Source organism: Gossypium raimondii, chromosome 11 (assembly GCF_025698545.1).
Source record: "Gossypium raimondii isolate GPD5lz chromosome 11, ASM2569854v1, whole genome shotgun sequence".
Classification (NCBI taxonomy): Eukaryota; Viridiplantae; Streptophyta; class Magnoliopsida; order Malvales; family Malvaceae; genus Gossypium; species Gossypium raimondii.
In genome coordinates, this window is record NC_068575.1 from 648,440 (window position 1) to 668,357 (window position 19,918).

The 19,918-nt window shown below is 33.2% G+C and overlaps 3 protein-coding genes and 1 long non-coding RNA gene across 7 annotated transcripts; 1 reads left to right on the forward strand and 3 right to left on the reverse strand.

Moving 5' to 3' along the window:
- Nucleotides 1-405: 405 nt before the first annotated feature.
- Nucleotides 406-4,770, reverse strand: LOC105784969 (uncharacterized). Its single transcript, XM_052623256.1, has 6 exons — nt 4,131-4,770; nt 3,415-3,756; nt 2,675-2,854; nt 2,570-2,602; nt 1,364-1,429; nt 406-1,121 (listed from the first exon to the last, which is right to left on the reverse strand). Exons 1-6 carry the CDS (start codon nt 4,494-4,496, stop codon nt 711-713), a joined length of 1,398 nt encoding a protein of 465 aa, XP_052479216.1. The 5' UTR covers nt 4,497-4,770; the 3' UTR covers nt 406-710.
- A 201-nt stretch (nt 4,771-4,971) lies between these two features.
- Nucleotides 4,972-7,449, forward strand: LOC105761764 (uncharacterized). Its single transcript, XM_052623257.1, has 4 exons — nt 4,972-5,700; nt 5,939-5,951; nt 6,041-6,294; nt 6,890-7,449. The coding sequence occupies exons 1-4, from the start codon at nt 5,239-5,241 to the stop codon at nt 7,331-7,333; spliced, it is 1,173 nt and encodes a 390-aa protein (XP_052479217.1). The 5' UTR covers nt 4,972-5,238; the 3' UTR covers nt 7,334-7,449.
- A 1,688-nt stretch (nt 7,450-9,137) lies between these two features.
- On the reverse strand, nt 9,138-12,305 carry LOC105761750 (uncharacterized). Of its 3 annotated transcripts, none has more exons than XM_012579653.2 (6): nt 12,143-12,305; nt 11,405-11,967; nt 10,973-11,212; nt 10,851-10,898; nt 10,197-10,226; nt 9,138-9,874 (listed from the first exon to the last, which is right to left on the reverse strand). In XM_012579653.2, the coding sequence occupies exons 2-6, from the start codon at nt 11,954-11,956 to the stop codon at nt 9,320-9,322; spliced, it is 1,425 nt and encodes a 474-aa protein (XP_012435107.1). In that variant the 5' UTR covers nt 11,957-11,967; nt 12,143-12,305; the 3' UTR covers nt 9,138-9,319. The 3 variants fall into 3 exon arrangements, with proteins under 3 accessions (XP_012435107.1, XP_012435106.1, XP_012435108.1); XM_012579652.2 differs by having other exon boundaries at nt 12,125-12,272; XM_012579654.2 differs by having other exon boundaries at nt 11,405-12,263.
- A 1,634-nt stretch (nt 12,306-13,939) lies between these two features.
- LOC105761770 (uncharacterized) lies at nt 13,940-16,785 on the reverse strand. Of its 2 annotated transcripts, XR_008190695.1 has the most exons (5): nt 16,754-16,785; nt 16,198-16,583; nt 16,057-16,106; nt 15,003-15,190; nt 13,940-14,343 (listed from the first exon to the last, which is right to left on the reverse strand). It is a non-coding gene; the product is annotated as an uncharacterized LOC105761770 (long non-coding RNA). The 2 variants fall into 2 exon arrangements; XR_001123793.2 differs by lacking the exon at nt 13,940-14,343 and having other exon boundaries at nt 14,885-15,190.
- Nucleotides 16,786-19,918: the final 3,133 nt, after the last annotated feature.

Consider the following 19,918-nt stretch of genomic DNA (forward strand, 5'->3'; position numbering starts at 1 on the left):
TTTGTCACATTTCATAGTTGAGTGACCAAAATAAATTTATTAATAGTTGGGTGAGTGTTAAATTTACCCTTACTTTTTAATAACTTCAGATATATGAAATACTTTAAAACTTTTATTTTATATAATTTTAATTTAATCCTTTAATAATCTTTTTTAATTCTTACATGATTGGTATATTTGCGATTGAATCCGATCTCACTGTATATGCATAGATTGCCTTAATACATCTAAATTAATAACATTATTTTGGACCTCTTTCAGTCTTGGGCCTCTTAATAATTGGAAAACAATATTTTGGACCCCCTTTAGCCTTGGGCCCTGGGCGGCCGCATCTCCAGACGAACCTTAAGACCGGGCTTGGTCTTAGAATCTATAAGATAAATTATTAACCTATTAAAATGTGTATAAATATACGATTTTAACACAATAAACTAGGTAAAATAACCAACACAATTTCATACATAGATGAGCACATGGTGATGAAATATATCAATGTCTCAAAAATCATAGAGTATAAATGATTGCAAAACACCAAGTCCATAAAAGACACCCAAAACCATATAGTTCAAATAGAGAAAAGTAAATATAGAAACCCAAAGTCCATCATACCAAATAAGTTTTGGGAGCTTTGCTGCAAATGCAAAACACCTTTTATTCTCAATAATAAGAGCTGATCCACCTTTGATTTCTCCAACCTCCTTTTTTTAGTCTCATCCAAAAAGTTGTGTGTAAGCAAAGTAGGCAAAACAATTCTTACTTAACAAATCATCCGCAAATCTCACTTGAAAACCAAGTTCCTTGGCCATATTAAGTGTAGCCCCCCACTTTTTCAACGTATCCAAGTCAAATTTCTTAACTGAAAAATCTTCCATCTCTTTTATTGCAGCACAAACCAGAAGTTGAGTAGGTTTATGGGTAAAATCAGTAACTATTCCACGATCCTTTTCGATTCGACTCACAATAGATTCAAGGAAGCTTGGAACTTCCTCCCAACTGATTTTCTTCAACTCTTCTTGTAAGCCTGGGAAACTTTCTTTCCCCACTTTGTTGTTGCCTTTGTCATAAACTTGGTGTACCAGATCACTAAAAGCAGAGAGTAGAGATGGGGACCTTCCAGAACACTGAAACAATAAACATAGAAAACCATAAATTATGAGAATAGTATGCCTATGATTAGTTGGGATTTAATGTGATGTCATTACGAACACGCATTCAACAAATTCATGTGTCTAATAAATAATCATAGATGATGGATATTGCAAGATGCTTATGCTCAAATACTACTTGGGTCAGCTAATGTCCAATGCATTAAATATATATATATATATATATATATATATATATATATATACATGTATCATACCTGTTCCTTTAATTTCTCCAAGAAGGAATCCTGGAAATATAAACCTAAATGATTCACGATGTAATCCTGAAATTTAATTAGAAAGATGTAAGAAAGGCAAGTTCAAAATGACATGAGACATTAAGATAAAGAAAAGGAAAGAAAACTTAAAAGAAGATAAAGATGCAATGTCTTATCTCTAAGTCTACAAATAAATCTAGTGCACGAAACAGAGAATTACTATAAAAAGTAATATTTGATGCACCTATCATAGGAGAAATTATTTTATTGACCCTTCTCACTACATCATTCAAGGTTCATTTCTAATTATTTAATGACATATCAATAATTTTTTTCATGTCATTAAAATATATTTTTAGTAATTTTTTAACCCTAAAAATGTTGACCATCAAATCTTAAACCTTAAATTCTAAACCATAAACCCCAAACTCAAACTTAAATCGTGAATCTCGAACCCTAAACATCATACCTTAAATCTCGGACCTTAAACCTCGTACCTCAAATCTCGAACACTAAATATTGTACCTCAAACCCCAAACCTTAAACATAAACCCCAAACCTCAAATATCAAACACAAATCCTGAACCACGAACACTAACTCTCAAACCCTAAACATAAACCCCAAACCTTGAGTTTAAGGTTAGGGGTTCGAGTTCGGGGTTTGGATTTGAGTTTGGGGTTTGAGGTTAAAAAATTACCAAAATTATGTGTTAATGACATTTAAAAATTACTAAAATATCATTAAATAATTGAAAAATGACCATAGATGATGTGGTGGGAAGGATCCATAAAATAATTTCTTCTTCCCACCGCATCATCCATGGTCCATTTCCAATTATTTAATGATACTTTAGCAATCGTTTCTATGTCATTGACACATAATTTTGGTAATTTTTTACTCTAAACCCCGCATCATGAGCCCTGAACCTCAAATCTCAAACATGAACCTTGAACCCGAACCCTAAACACTGAGTTTAAGGTTCAGAGTTCTAAGTTTAGGTTCGAGGTTAAAAACTTACCAAAATTATGTGTCAATGATATGAAAAAATTGTTAAAATGTGATTAAATAATTGGAAAAGGGACCATGATTGATGTGGTGGGAAGAGTCCATAAAATAATTTCTGCCTTTAATACATAAATTTCATGCATTATCAATAAATAATAACATGACACATCTCATTAAATTAAAAAAAAAATTATGCATACCAATCGATCACGGTTCCCAGCTGTTGTTGAGTGCTGAAAAACCAAATTAATAAGTTAGATGGGAGACTTAGATTGAGTAATTAAATTTGTAAAAGTGTAACATACCTTTTTACGTTGTTGTTGTAATATATCAAACTTGGATGCTACTTCTAGCGATCTTTCCTTATCCTCTTCTGGTTCTAAATTGGCATTAGCTACTTCTTGGAACTCTTGCTGAATGCCCTGCACATCCGGTTGCATTGGCCATCGCTTGACGAGCACTGATTTCATATCTGTCTCCTTATCCTTCCTTTCCCAAAATATACACACAAAATGGGTGTTAATAGAAACAAACATATTTACATCATCTTGTCTATACAAAGGATATTTTTGGATCATCTACTACGATAGTAAAAACCATTCTCAAACTTTAGTTACTTTGTTTACTATTGAAGTTCAAAAACACTTCTCAGCCCAAACCATGATTTCAAAAAAAATTGGGTAAATAAATAGTTTTCAAATCAACCTTTAATTTTAAAGTGGATTTTAACCTAAGCCAAAAGTTAAAATTTGTAACTTTTGACCTTTAAAAAGTTCTTTAAATTAAATTATTTTTTATTCTCTCATTAAATCTTCTACTTTACAACATATGTTTAAAAATAATTTTTAACACGAGTAATAAACACTATCAAAATTCTTAAAAAAATCTTTCATAGACACTTTTCAATAATAAACTAACTTAAAGTAAGTTTAACCAATAATACAGAGTCGAATCCGTGCTAGTCGTTGGTAGTGGCATTTTTACCTTCAATATATATACATATAAAAAAGAACAATAATTATTAAATTCAATTAGGAGAATTTACTTGTGCTATCTGTCTGTCAATCCGATGTCTGTATACCGTCCTTATTTCCTGCCCAGTTTTCTTTTCGGCAAGCTCTTCCTTTGTATATTTTTTATTTTTCCGCATTGGTGATTGTTGGGAGTTGCACTGGTACTCTATGCCTTTTTTTTTAGCTTTCGATTTGTCAAGCTTATCAAAGCGTCTTTTCATGCCTATACGCGATATCGACTTGTTTATCTGATTATGATCCAGTTCTTCGTTCTCTCCATTTTGAAAGTCCCGATTGGTTGCTGGTGTCACTCTCTCATACTGTGACGAGGCTCCAATCTCTTTAAAGGGATTTTCAAGGTATGACATCCCCATCTTGACATGGATATGAGAAATTTAGATTAAAACAAATCATTGAAACGAAAAGCTTAAACCCTCAACATAGTGAAATCATGAGCCATTTCCCGAGAATTTGTTGCTGCAAATGTTGCTTGTGAGTTTTGGGGACATACAAGAAAAGTATATGTTGTAACAACGTGTCAATTGTAGGATTTGGCACTTCTTCAGCAATTTTTTTAGATTGAAGGACAAATTTCGTATAACAAAACAGCAATACGATAGCAATAAACAGCAGCAAGAAAAAATTTAACTGGAAAGATGCACGAAGAGCAAGTAATTTTTATAAGCAGTAATTTTTTATGTACCGTTGATATATAAATTTCATGTATTATCAGTAAATAATAACATACCATACGAGGATCAGGGTTCTCAAAGGTTGCTGAGGGCTGAAAAACCAAATCACCTATGCCTGCACTCGGTATCGGCATCAAGGAGTTCTCACCTATGCCTGCACTCGGCATCGGCATCAAGGAGTTCACACCTATACCTACACACGGCATCAAGGAGTTCTCACCTATGCCTGCACTCGGCATCAAGTAGTTCTCGATCACTCTCTGTTCAAAGGTCATGTCTCCATTCTGGTTCATGTAGTTCCCAAATGAAATACCTCCCTCTTCAAAGTTTTGATAGATTGCTGGTGACGGTCTCTCAGGTGGTAACAAGTTTCCAGATCTTCCATAGTTATCTTCAGGGGATGAAACGTTAGCTATGCTCATGTTGGCAAGAGTAAAACCGCAGTGAAAAAAGGAGAGAGCAGGGTCGGGTGTGCAAGAGAAAAACTGAAGAAACAAAGCAATTTTTCAATAAGATGGGATTGTAAATAAGTCCAACTTCTATCACCAAAAGCTCGAGATTTTAACTTTCTCTATGTAAAATTGACGCGATAAGACTACCGGAAAGTTAGCTGTCAAACTTGGCACTATATGCTTCAACGAAAGCCCGTGCGCAAGTCTGTTTAGGTAATAGAGTTTTGACTGTATTTTGAAAAAATCTCAATGTCGGTATTTAGTGGAGATAATGGTTTATTTAGCTTTTGAAGTAGACAAAAAGGAGAAGTTGTTGGACCACTTTATTTTTTAAAATGTTTTGTTTTTTGTTTTTGGTAAAGCTAAAAGATAAATAAGTCATTACAATTCTGTTAGGACGAGTTTTTTAGTTCATTTCGACAGTATTGGATAAAAAAATTAATATTGTTAGGGTGTGCTCGCTCGCGCTCGTTGCGAGAAAGTTATGTTGAAGTTGAATATGCTCGCGCCCGTCGCGAGAAAGTTATGTCGAATGCGCGCGCCTGAAAATATGAGTAGCAACATTTCTCGTCCATCAACATTGTTTTTTTCATATTGTATTGTTTGGCAGTCTCTATAAACCTCGATTTTCATCTCCTTCGACTCACTACTGCATTCTCTTTCTCTTGCAATAATCAAGCAATTTTTGCCCAGATTTTAGTTTGAACCATCGATGGCGGAAAAAGCTGGGCTTACCTTGGGCGACAAATGGAGCTCCCTTATTCTCTCTGAAATGTTGCAGCTTGTCAAAGATGACCTCGACGACCTCAGAATCACCGTCTCTGCAATCATAGTTATGCTTCCTGACGCCGAAGAGCGATCTGCGACCAGCAATTTCACAGCTTGGCTTGAAAAGCTGAAAGATGCACTTTACGATGCCGATGACTTGCTCGATGAGTTATCTTTCGATGTTTTGAGAAGGCTTCTCTTTCCATGGTCAAGGGCAAACAATTATGTTTATCTTCCCAAAATGAGCTCTCAAATTCAGGTCATTAAGAACAGGTCAACTTCCCCTGAACGGATGTTTGACATGTTAAACTTTTTCGATCACTTCCTAGTTAAAATCCATTTAATGGCTGCAAAGAGCACAACTTTGGTAGCAGGTTGTCCGACTAGAATGAAGACGACGGAAAAGGTAAGTCTTTGGCAAATTAAGATCATTAAATTCTATTCAAAGTCTCGAAATAAAATTGATTTGTTTTAAACCATGCATGAAATGAAGAGTGGAAGCAATGAACCACTTTTTTTCCTTCTTTTTGTTAATCACATAGACCCAACTTGCAAGTTTTCTCTAACCAACGAATTCCTTTGTTTTTCCTGCTTTACTCTTCGTCGACGGCGGCCTTTTCTCTGTCTTCTCTTCACCGATATAGATACATGAAACCTGTAAGTACTCCTAAATCTACTAATTCGCTATCATATCCTTTATAATTTTTCTGTTGTTCTAATTGGGAAATCTGAGTTAAATTTCTCAGATCCGAACAAGAAGATGGGTTATGGCGTGGCAGAACTCGAGCATCAGTCTATGTCGAATGGAAGCAAGAAAAGAAATCTGAACTTTGTTTCCGATGACTTATTGAGACAAGAAAGAAAAGGAATAAGGAAACCGAGCAGGGAGCTCCGGTACCGACTAGAATCATTAACAAAAAATGCAGAAGAGTTTATCAAGTCATCCGTGCCAGAAATAGCGGAAACTTACGATGATCCAACCAAAAGAGGGATAGATAATGTAGGTCTCTTAATCGAACTTACTAATTCATATTCACTTTATTTTAATAAATCTGCAAGTTTGAAGGAACCGACATCTATTAATATTCATTTGTTTATTTGGAAAATTTGTTTGTCTGAGCCTCAAAATCTGGTTTTTATTTCCAAAATGGTCCCTGTCTAGTGGTATTATCTCCTAGAAAAAGCAAGGCAACTTAGTCATGCAAAGGTGATAAGACTTAATGAAACACACCACTATCATCACTAATAGCCTCCCCTTCTCTTTGTTGAGTAATGAATTTGAGATTCGATGCTTCTTTTATATCTTTCCGATACATAACCACACATTAAATCTCAATTGAGTTTTATGTAGTGTAACCGAGCCAAGCTGAATTCAAATACTATCAGGTTCAAGCTCGATTTCTGAATTTAGAACTTGATACTCGAGTCTGAGATCGGTTTAATAATGAAGCTTAAAGTTAATAATATATTAAGGGAAATAGTGTAATTTAATTATATGAAAATATAAAAAGACTCGATATGGCTCATGAGCTGTTTGAGTTAAGTATTACTAACCTAATCGAGTATTACTTTTTTTTTCCCACCTCCAATGGAAGGTAAAAGTTACTGCAGCCAATGATCCAACACGTGAAGGAGTACAATCTGAATTCCGTGATTTGGAGAACCAACTTTATGACAAAGGCAACGACAAAGTGGAATGCAAAGATTTCCCAGGCTTGGAACAGGCATTGAAGAACACTGCTTGGGGGGAAATTCCAGAGTACCTCGAATCTATTGCAATCCAAATCGAAAAAGATCGTGGAAAGACTACTGATGTTTTTCATGTCGCCATTCAAATTCTGGTCTGCGCTGCGATCAAAGAGATGAAAGATTTCTCGGTTGGGGATTTGGATTGGGATACCTTGAAAAAGTGGGGCGCCACACTTAATTACGCTGAGAAATTTGGTTTTCAAGTGAGATTTGCTGATAATCTGTTGAAGAAGAATTTGCTAGCCTATTTTGCTGCTCAAAATCTTCCCAAATCGACTGCAAAAAAATAGCTATGCAAAGGCAATTGGTTGTGTTGTTGGCTTGCTGCTATGTCTACAATGGTATCGGCTTTAATGTGTTTGTCCTCAGACTTTGGATTTCTATATGAAGTTTATTTTGCACCAAAGATTGAATTTAAGTTATAAATTTGTTTGATATATTAATTAAAATTAAATACTTATAAATAATGTATAAAATTGAATTCATCGATTTCGTAAAAATCAAATCAAATCAAAATATCCAACCGTTTATTATTTCATAGTAATCATGAATACAATTTCTTTTCCGAGAAAATTTGATATGTTATTTCCAAACTGCTTTGAAAAAGAAAATTTAATAAACATGAGGCCAAGAAAAAAATTAGACATAGAAGAGAAAAGATAAATCTTTAGGTCAACATTTTTTTTCACTTTTTAGTTTTCTTTTTCCTTTTTGCCATTTTTTAAATTACACTAATATAGTTAATATGTTAGGCGGCACCACACATAAAAAATCTACCATGTATTTTTGTACTGCATTTAAGAGGAAATACAAATATTTTTAAAAAATTTATATCAAGATCACTAATATGTCGTGCAACATCATTTAAAAATTATTATTTTAAAAAATTTGAATGGTTCCACTAATCATTAGACGACACTCAAGCTACTGTAAAAATCACCCTATTTTCGTAAATAATCTAGACCCAATATCACTTTCATAATTAATTATTTTTATAAAATTTATAATATTTAAATAGTTTTTTTACAAACTTTATGTTTTTTACATTTTGATAATATTATTATTAAATTCAAGTAATTTTAAATAATTCATATTCTTACAATGGTGCTTTTGTTTTCAAAAAATTCCTACTCTAATGCGCGAACAATTGCTTAGCTAAGTGCATAACTTTGACATAAAAAAATTTAGGACCTAAATTGAATAAAAAAAAATTGAGGCTCCAAAATGTGATTTAACAATCCAAATAATAAATAAAAAGGAAATAGGTTTAAATACGCATTTGGCCCCAAATTTGGCATCTTCTCCTAGTTAAAAATTTAGGGTTTTAAATACTGAAAAGGTTTAAATACCACATGATGCAAAACAAGATAAAATAGGAGATATATCAATGGTTTCATATCTCTACAACATGAATAAGATATATTTTTATTTATAAACTTGGTAATTAAATTTATTTTGGTATCTGTAATTATTTTTGTGACTTGAACTTAATGACTAGGTCCATTTTGATCCCTAAATTTGAAAAGATATAAAAGTTTCATAGTCAATCGATTCAACCACTTTGTTCGGATCGTTATATTAATCAGTTCTCAATCTATTCGATTTGGTCTTAATCTAGTAATACTAATCACATCATCAAATCTTGACATTATCCAAATTTAGGGACCAAAATGAATTTAATTACTAAATAAAATAACAAAAATGGACCTAATTGACAAGTTTCAAAGACAAAAATTATACTATCAAACCTATCAATATGACAAAAAATACAAACACAATAAAAAAAATCAAACATGGCAATATTAGATATCACATGATACCAAACGATATAATAGAAAGATAATACACCAACATGAAATATATCATTGTTTTAAGATAGAATATCACAATGTAATATAAATTATTAAAGGTATCAAAATTTATATAAAATAAAATATTTTAAATGCAATTATAACTGAACAAAATAGACCAACATAATATAAATTCAAGAACAATCTAGATAAAATTCAAACATAACAATATTAGATACCATATGTTACAACATCAACATAAAATATATCAATATCTCAAAATCCATCCATATAATATAAAATATTAATCTTTCAAAGCTCATCTCAAATATGATTATAACACAACACCACATGAATAAGGTCCAGACAAACAAGGTAAGTAAATATAGAAACCTAAAGTCCATGAAAAACAAATTGAAGCAGGGTGATTTTCCAAATATTTTGCTGCAACTGCAAAAACACCCTTTGATTCACAACTATGAGAGCTCAGCCACTAATGATTTTGGAACCCCTTTTTTTAGTTGCACCCAACCATTGTTGAACAGCAAATAAAACAAGCCGATCATGCAACAGCTCATCAGCAAACTCCACTTGAAAATCTTGTTCCTTAGCGCTCTTGAGTGCGGCTCCCCATTTTTTCAAACTATACTTGTCCAAATCCTTGACTAGCAAATCTTCCATCTCTTTAATTGCAGCGCAGACCAGAAGTTGACTACCAATTTTGATACATTCAGTGGCTTTTCCACGAGCCTGTTCGATTCGAATTGCAATAGATTTAAGGTAATCTGGAGGTGCCAGACCAGTAACGTGTCGTAAGGCAGGGAAGTCTTGAAAATCCACTTTGTTGTTGTCTTCGGCATAAATTTCCTTTTCCAACTCATTAATTTTAGACTTTAATTCGTCTTGAACATCCCCTTTGCTATTGTCTTTGGCATAAATTTCGTTTGCCAACTCATTATATTTAGACTGTAATTCTTCATGAGTTGGCAAACTTCCATGATCATCAGCAACTTCTTCCATCCATGGATATTCAGAATAAAACTGAAATAACAAACACCAAAAACATGTCATAATTTGGTAAAAGGACCACGGAAACCCCTATGCTAGGAGTGAGATTGTATTTTGCCTCTCTTTACTAAAAAAAAATCAAATTAATCCCTATATATTCGATTAAAAAGCAAAATAGTCATTTCTGTTATAAAACATGATATTAGATGCATACACTAAATTCAAGTACTATTAAAACATTCGAGAAAGAACATTTATATCTAATGCTACTTTCGTAATTCAAGTTTTCAAATCTACCACTCATCATCTACCAAATTTATATATATATATATATATATATATATATACACCATACCTCTTTTTGAAGAGTCTCCAGGTCGAAGTCCTGAAATTTAGGAGAAATATAAACAAATGATTAAAGATGCTAATAAGGGCAAGTCTAAAAATAACTTCAGATATTGAGACCTGAAAAAAGAAGCTATGGGTAGACAACAAATTAATCAAGAAAGATATGCATTTCTTTTTCTTTCCAAGTTTATAGGTTTAACATATATAGTATTTTCAAAGCTGTGTCACTTTATACTCGTTTGACACATGAATGAACATTGGTTTAGAATATAACTTTTGAGGTTTTTCTAAATATATGAATTTAAAAAATTTAAATATGTCAAGGTTAGACGTGAATCCATACAAAAACACTCATAATTGAAAATGACTTCTTACTAGATCTAGAAAAGAAGTGTAATGGATGAGGAAACACTTTACATTGTGATGAGATTTATAAATGAGGAATGTACCGACACATATTTGAATATAGGTATATCTTCAAATACACAAATACGTATCCAATGCGTAAACCTGAATCCAAACAAATAGCTGAAAAAGAGACTTCTTGCTACGTCTAAAAACAAGTGTAGTGCATAAGGACATGCATTATAATTATAATTATAATTATAATTATAATTATAATACTATATTAGTTAATATCAATGATAAGAAATGTGCAGACCTCGTTATTAAGGAACATTGCCACAGGGTTCTTTCCTTTGTTCAACTCCTGAAAAGCCAAGTTAAATCGTTAGATCAAGAGGATATTGAACTCGGTAATTATATTTGTAAACATTGGTGTACCTTTAGTTGTTGATTAGATTGTAGGAGCTCATTTCCTACTTGGAGCAATTTCTGCTTTGCCTCAGCTTCTGGTAAACGCTGTCCCTTGTGATTCCGCTGGATTTCCTTGATATTTTGCTTAACTTTCTTGAGATCAGATAGCAGTGGCCATTTTGCTTCGATTTGCTCAAGGGAGCCGAAAATTTTTGGTAAGAGATCACAGGCTCTCTCCGCAATCATCTTATACATATTCAAAGAAGTCTTCATGCCACCAAATATACGCACAAAACAAGTGTTAGAAACATATAGACATTGACAATGCAAGGATTTTCGGACTAATAGCCTGAATCATTGACTAGTTGATGGGCGACCAATCCAGGCGGTGTGGGATTTATTATCTTCATCATAAATGTATAATGCACAACAATAATTTGAGTTGAATATGAGACTTACTTTACTTATTTTTCTGTCAAGTCGATCCACTAAAATTTTCGCACCTCCCTGTATAGGTTTTTCCTCAATAAGTTCTTTCCTTCTCGGTTTCGGCTCTGGTTGTTCTTGAAGAGTTGGTGATTCACCGATAGAAAGGGTTCCCCGGCGCTGCTTCTTTGTGACTCGTCCTTTAGCTGCTGAAAAGTTACAAGAGACTAATTCATGTTCTCTTTTCATGCCCAAGTTAGCCTGATTACAATCGACCGAAAACAACAGTCCGCTGCCGCCATCTTGTACTTGAGGTGTCGCCCTACCAAACTGTAGAAGGTTTCCTGTAGATTCGAGGCTGGACAACGGCAGTCCGTCCACGCCATACGGTACTACAGGCGTCGCCCTCCCAGGCTGTCGAAGGTTTCCTGTAGGTTCCAGGCTGGACAACAGCAGTCCGTCCGCGCTAGTTTCTACTTTAGATGTCTCCGTCTGAGGGTCTACCGTAGATCCCAGGTTGGTGTTGCTCGGAGAGTAATCAGCAAAAAGTTCGCCATAGTTGAAATCACTGTCATGGTTGGTCATCTTTCACAGATCTGGGGAAATTAAAATCAGATCAGCGGAAATCATTGAACAGAAAACACTAACGATTTTGCTGGATTCAGATAGAAAGAAACAAACGAACTCCACTCAAACAACAGATATAAAGTAACAAAACCAAAGGATATGAAACCAGATTTCCTAAAACTCTACCATTAAAAGGACACTCACAGCAAAATCAAAGTCAGAGATAGAGAAGGAAAAAGCTGGCTGCGCAAAGAAATGAATGAAATCAAATCATTTATGAAATGAAATGATTTATAGGGAATTAAGTCAAGTGGTATTGAAGACAGCTCGAGAAATTTGAAGGAACTCGAGACGGAGTATGTAAATTTGTATATTGGTAGGTCCACTGACCAGCCTTTCCACGCGTACCCTCCATATCTTTTTTTCCTTGATTTAAGTTACTAGGCTATTTTACCGACCCAAAATAACGACAAAAGGCCCATTTACAAAAAAAAAATTATGGAAATGGATTGTTTTGTATAAAATTTTCTAGAAGGGGTCGGCTCCCCTGAAATGGGTTAAGTTGATGTCGTTTTTAAGGGAAACGTGAGAAAATGTGTTTAGCCCAACTCTTTTTTCCCTAATAATATGTAAAACGCGTCTACGTCAGCACGATTTAGTAAAGCACTTCAACGTAGAAGTATTTTTGCCCGTGCTCTAACGGTCAACTCCAACGACTATTTGAACTAGGCGTTGGACCCCAACGGTAAATATATATATATATATAAATCTCCCTACAGACGCATTTTTCACACACAATTCTCTCCTAAATCTCTCAAAAATCTTTCAAATAGTCTCTTAAATTATTTTTCTCAATTCTATATTTTTATCCAAATTATTCTTTTTATTATTTTTTATTAGTAATTTTAAGAAATAGTATTTTTTTTTAAAAAAATTTGTGTTCAATTATATATTTAGCAATGGTCGGGTCTCTAATCCGTCTTGATAACAAGCACATCTCCGTAACCAATTGCAAATGGTAAGAATAAATTTTTAAATTTTTAAAATTTTTTTATTTCATAGTTATAATTGAACTTAATTTTTTTTATAACTTTTATATAAATAAGTGGATGATCGAATTTTGTAATACCACATTCATAATTTACCCAATCCTCCATCACCGTTAATCGAAACATATCTGGGGGAAGTTGGTTTTTTGCACATGGCTCTTGTAGGCCGGGGGTGTAAGTTGAAGTCAAAACTCATAAGTGCATTGGTAAAAAGGTGGAAACTCAAGACACACACATTTCATTTTCCATGCGGTGAGTGTACTATCACTTTAGAAGGCGTATAGTTACAATTGGTATTACCTGTGTAAGGTTGGTAGTCATTGGGTCTGTTCGGCCTGTTGACTGGGGAACCCCATATTATGATCTTTTGGGTGTGGTTCCGTAAACAATTTACGGAGGTCGGATCGAAATGGCCTAGTTAAGAAATAATTTCGCGGAGCTGTTTGAGGATTCGACTGAAGTCCACAGAGAACAATACGTTCGGGCATACATCCTTCAAATCATCGGGGGTATCCTAATGCTGAATAAGTTATGAAATCTCCTCCATCTAAGGTGGCTACTGAAACTCTTCGATTTTAGAGTAGCAGATGAACTTAGTTGGTGGTCCATCGTGTTGGCGACTTTGTATCGAGATATGTGTCAGGCGACACAACCAGAAAAAATCAAAATTGATGGTTGCCTTTTATTACTGCAATCATGGCATCAGTACCACTTTCCATTTTTACGTCCTTAAGTGAACTACCTATATACATTCTCACTCGTAATAAGGTAAAATTTAGTATATATTACCATTATTAAATTGATTTAAAATCAAATTATTATGCTAATAAGTTATTTAAATAGGTGGAACCATACCCTGAGTTGCGTGGGATTACCTATCGAGCCTCAAGATATACGACTTCTATTAGACCAATGATCGGAAGCAGATGTATGTATTTATTTAATTTTGAACTATATACAAATAACGTAGTTGATTTCATATTTTGTATTTAGTAGTGTATATATATAACTAATGTTTTTATCACATTCATATAGTTTAAATAGGCACCATACGATAATTGGGAAATTCGGGTAGTAATCCTTAAGGAATACATTGAAATCTAAGGCTAAGACGGATAAAAGTCCTCATATTGATGATTTCGAGATATCATAATGGAAATTTTCTAACAAAATAGTTATACTATCGACATTTTCAACTGTTCTTGCCTCTCAAACAGGAAGAGATGTTAAAGTCACAAGTCTTTCATCTGGTCTTGAAAATTCCACATATACCTCAAGAAACGGTGATCCACTTTCGAGGTGTGTCTACACCATTGCCTTCAAGCCCCAAGCACCTTTGATATCTCACGGAATCGACTAAAACACAAAATCAATACTTAATAGATGAAACTTTCATTGTCATAGATCTAAAATATTTCGCCTAATTCTTTTACGAAATTCTATCAACTCTATATTCTGGTTAAAAGCAAATCATATTGTGTTCTCTAATAAAAAAAAATCACATTGTTCTAGATTTCACAAACCTCACCACTGCATTAATGCATTCCAAATACAACAGTTACAACCGCTTTCGGTTTTCTAACATTCCCCACCATATAAAGGCCATGTAGACTTTGAAACTATGTAGTCGACAAACAACTTCAATATCTATTGCTTTATTGCATGTACACTTGAGCCATCACTTGTTTTGATAAATATGTAATTTAATCACTCATAATTCTCCATTTATTCAATTTAATCCTTATTCATCCATTTTCAACCCTTAAAGATATATGCACTATTAACCCTTCAACTTTCCCATATTTATACTTTAACCCCTCAAAATTTTAAATATTTACACATAAACCAATATTTTTCATATTTATATTTTGACCCTTCAAATTCTGAATAACTATACTTGTATCTCAAATTTTGACCTTTCTTTTATCTTGTTTATATCATTTTCTCACATTATCGAAAAATCAATTATACACTTTCAATTTTTTACTACTTTCATAATAATTCAGGAGTATTACATTCTCGATTCTGACGGCGATAAGTTGCATGTACTCCGGAGTTTCATTGTCCCTTCCACAAAGTTAATAATCAAAAATAGCCTTTTCACTTTGCATTGTAAGAGGCAAATCTTCTCAATCTTGATCAGAGGTAATAGGCTCATTAGTAGCAAGTTCTTCTGAACAAACCATGTAAAGGCTGCAGACAGCTGAAACAACAAAAAATAGGCAAGTGCCGTAAGTTCGAAGTGTAATATATTGTAATAAAGAAATTATATCGATACCTCAATTTTTCAAAGTCTAGTTCCCAACCCTTGAAATGTAAGAGAATATGAATAAAGGATTGAAATGAAAAGCCGTCCAGTAAGGCAACCCCAGACTGATCACTTGAGAAATTATGAACCCTTGATACAGCAGAAAATGGAGATGCAACAGAGATACATATGCACCCAAAATTGATCAAGTAAATTGATTTTCCAAATCACTTTGTTTTGTCGTTTTCATTAACTTGGTTTTGATCATGATTTTCCAATCCAATAAATATACAACTATGTACATATGCACCTATATCATACCTCTCTTCTTAAGGGTCCTAAGAACAACTCGAGGCATTGAGGCCGGATATAGACCGCAAAAATACAGAGTTTTCAATGCAAAAGTAAATGCAGAATTGGAGAAGCAGGGAGAGTCCTACACATTAGGTTATCTGGTCTGATATTAAAACTCTAGGTTGTTCAGGTAGAGGTTTGCTTGAAGTGCCTGTTTGACGCATATTGTGATATGGATATCAAATATGACCCATCAAGATTCCTTCAAATACATGTTAGATGCAAACCCGTATTTGACATTATAATTATGAAGTTATTTAGAAATGAGTAATTTACCAACACATTTGACTATAGGTATCGGATATGACCATCAAAGATTCTTCTAAATACATTAAGAAAACTAAAAGAACTAAAAAAGTTGAACATGCATGTGTTGGGCATGAATTCTCATTTGAAACTCACCACAACCAAATCAAAGTACTAATGTGATTTATAAATAAGAAGGGCTTAGAGTATAATGTGCATACCATACTATTATTCAAGATTGCATAGCTCTCTTGCTTTTTTCTTTCAGCTCCTGAATAATTACGTCAAATAGAAAGTTAAATGAAGACTTAAATAATGAAATCAAACTTAGTAATCAAGCTTTAGATTTAAACATCGAATACCTCTGATAATTGTAGATAAAATTGTTCAAACTTCTAGTGTTTTTCGAACAATATCCATTTCGACTCAACTGCTGCTAAAATGAAGTCACTGAACTTGTTCTAGGAGATTAGTAGACCTACAGACAGCATGAAGGAGACATCTAAAGTAAAAACCAGGCGAACTACCTGACCGACGGAAGAAAAATGAAACCGGGAAATGATCTTGCTTCCTTCAAACACTAAGTTCATCGGTTATCAATGGAAGTTCGTTCGTCGTTTACTTTAGATGTTTCCCTCAAGCTGTTGAAGATCCAATCGTGTAGTTCCCACATCAAAACCCCAATTGTTGCTAAAAGGCCAATCCGTGTTATTCAAAAAACTGTCATCGTTTAGCATTTTGAACAGATCTGGGAAATTTAACTGAGATCAGATGACGAATCGGGAAAAAAAAAACAAATGAAAATCATAACGAGCAAGCAAATCAACACCACCTAAATGTATTTTTTTAAGGGATATAAAAAATTATAAACTAAGGAAACTCAACGATTACGAAATAGAACCAATTAAAAGTACTCACAGGTAGAGGAGAGGAGAGAAGGTGCAGCTGCCAAAGAGCGAACTAATGAAATGAAGCTATTTATGGAGGTAGGGTTTTAATAAGATGGTTAATTTCATTAGTTAGTCCCCGAACTATTAGTCAGATTCTAAATAGTCCTAAACTTTAAAATGTTTTAATTGTCTTTGAAGTATTAGTATCATATCAATTAAGTCCGTCCTTCCATTGGTCTCCATGTCTGCGTAAAGGTTAAATATCAGCTTGGATCAGATTCGGGTAAAGAAACAAAACCAGCTACAAGGAGTAAGGGGCGATTGAACCAAGTAAAAACCAGTTAAATTAGAAAGGGATAATATACTAAATGGCGTCTATTTTAGTTTTAATATTCAATTTGGTACTTAAGCCTTTTGTTTTGTCCCATTTTTTTTTTTACTGAGTTTGACTTCAATGTTCACTTTAGTACTTGAGGTTTCTCGGTTTCGTACTTGAGTTTTTTTTTTGTCCCAATTAAGGACCGTAATTTAACTTCAAGGTTTACTTTGGTTTTTGAGTTTTTTTCCAATTGAATATCTATATTTTTTTTAATTAGAACACACTTGTCAAACATTCATTGAGAGCACATAACGTTGTTTGATCGGGATACCAAATAAAATATTGAAACCGAAATTAAATATCGAATTAAATATTGAAACTAAATACAACTATCAAATGGTATATTAACCCAATTAGAAAATAAGTAACTACCATAGTTCAATATAAACTAGTTCGATACAGAAGAGTTTAGATAAATTTATTGCACATATTTTAAGTTAAATTTGAGATTTAGTCCTTATATTTTAATTTCATATAACATGATTTTCTATTTTACAATGACATTAATTAGCCCAAATATTATATTTACTATTCTTGTTAAAATATTGATGTCAATTAATTTCTAAAACACACACACACACAAAATCTATTTAGGTGATAAATTTGAATGAGTGTTTTTAGGATAAAATTGCCTTAGTATTTTAACAAGAGCAAGTAAAGGACCGCAATATTTAGACTAATTAATAATATTATAAAAGTAAATAAACCAAATTATGTGAAATTAAATATAAATATTAAATCTTATATTTAAACATAGTAGAAAGATCATAATCATAATTTAATATCAAACAATCTATATCATTTATCATTTACTTTAATAAAACAATGTTTTAATTATATTTTTAATCAATAAAGTCATTATAATTATTTTAATAAATATATATATTAAAATTTTAATAAACATTTAATAAATAATTGTTATACTCTTATCTAGCTTGGACACATGACACGATGTGAAGGTATCTGAGAGGTTTTAGTGGATTTCCCTCTGCCTCACATCGTATAGCTAATACGCTTTATCTTCCAATGAAACACTCGCCTTTAGCAGGAACACACTAATCTCCAAGAGAGAATCATTGAAACATAACAACCTCATACTAAATTCGCAAAGAAAATGTTAAAACATTATTGCGATCGACAACAACCAATTTGCCACCTAATTGACCACACAACCAATCCACCACCCATACTATTAGTGGCGTGACACTACCGGACGCAAGACCTCCGCTATAAATACAACAAGACCCTTTGAGCAACCATAAATGTAGGTACAATATAGGAGCTTTAGATTTTTTTTTGGGTGATTCGAAGGGCATAGATTTCATACCTTTCTTGTAGCGTAGCTTGTAAAAACCATTAACGGATTATCAAATTGAACAAATTCCAAACTGAACATTTTCAAGTATCTTACAACCGTTGTTGAGTAAGCAAAATAGGCAAGCAAATTCTTCAGCAACAGTTTATCAGCAAATTCCAATTGAAAACCAAGCTCCCATTTTTCCAACGCAGATCAACAAATCTTCCATCTATTTGATTGCATTACGGGCCAGAACTCAGAATCTGCGGATCCTCAATAGCTTTACCGATAGCCTTTTGGATTCTAATACTGTATTTGTTTCAAGTAAGCTGGTCCCCCCACCCCCATGTAGTGTTCTTCAAGGCCTGGTTTAAGCCTTTGAAATCTGTATATTAATCCACTTTGTTGTATCATAAAGTTGGTTTCTCAAACTAATAAAATTAGCCATTAACACTTCACGAGTTGGCAAACTTACATGATCTTGATTAACAGTCACAAGATCATTAGTTGCAGTAATTTCTTTCATATCAATCCATGAACATGCTGAAAAAAGCTACAACAACAAATATAGACAAGTCACGATTTCAAAGTAAAGTTACTTATGAAAACATGAATTTTGAAGATTCGGATTTGTATTTCATTTAGAATAATAAACTATGCAAATGATGTGTGTAGGGTTAGGTATATAAATTAGTCGAGATTTAATCTGATTATTATTAGTGAAACAATCATAGATGTTACATTTACGTGTTTTGTCATAAAGCTTGACAACCCAAATCCATGTTTTGAAATCCAAGTCCCCAAAAGCTACTTAAGGGAGTTGATGTTCAATGCAATATATATAGGTATATTTAAAGGTTAACACATTTTATGGTTGACTAAGCTTGACCCAAAATATGGGCCTACTTTATGCTTGATTGACCCAAAATATGGGACTAAAATTTTGTATTCAAAACTAAATACTTTAAGAAAACTACAAAAAAAAAAAAACATTCATGCATAGGGCATGAACTTGTATTCAAAACTAACAACCAAATAAAAGTACTATAGCTGAAAATGGCTTAACAACTCCTTTCTTAAGTCCAAAAACAGGTCTTAGCATGAGATATGACAGTTCTGATTGGTTGCTGGTGTCACACTCTCATAACAGTCTCCAATATCTTTATAGAGATTTTCAAGGTATGACATCCCATCTTGACACGGATATAAGAAATTTAGATTAAAACAAATCATTCAAACGAAAAGCTTGAACCCTCAACATAGTGAAATCATGAGTCATTTCCTGAGAATTTGTTGTTGCAAATGTTGCTTGTGAGTTTGAAGACATACAAGAAAAATATATGTTGTAACAAGGTCTCAATTGTAGGTGGAGAATTCAATTAATTTGGCACTTCTTCAACAATTTTTTTTAGATTGGAGGACAAATTTTGCATAACAAAACAACAATATAATAGCAGCAAGAAAAAAATTTAACCGGAAAGATGCACGATAAGCAAGTAATTTTTAGAAGCAATAAT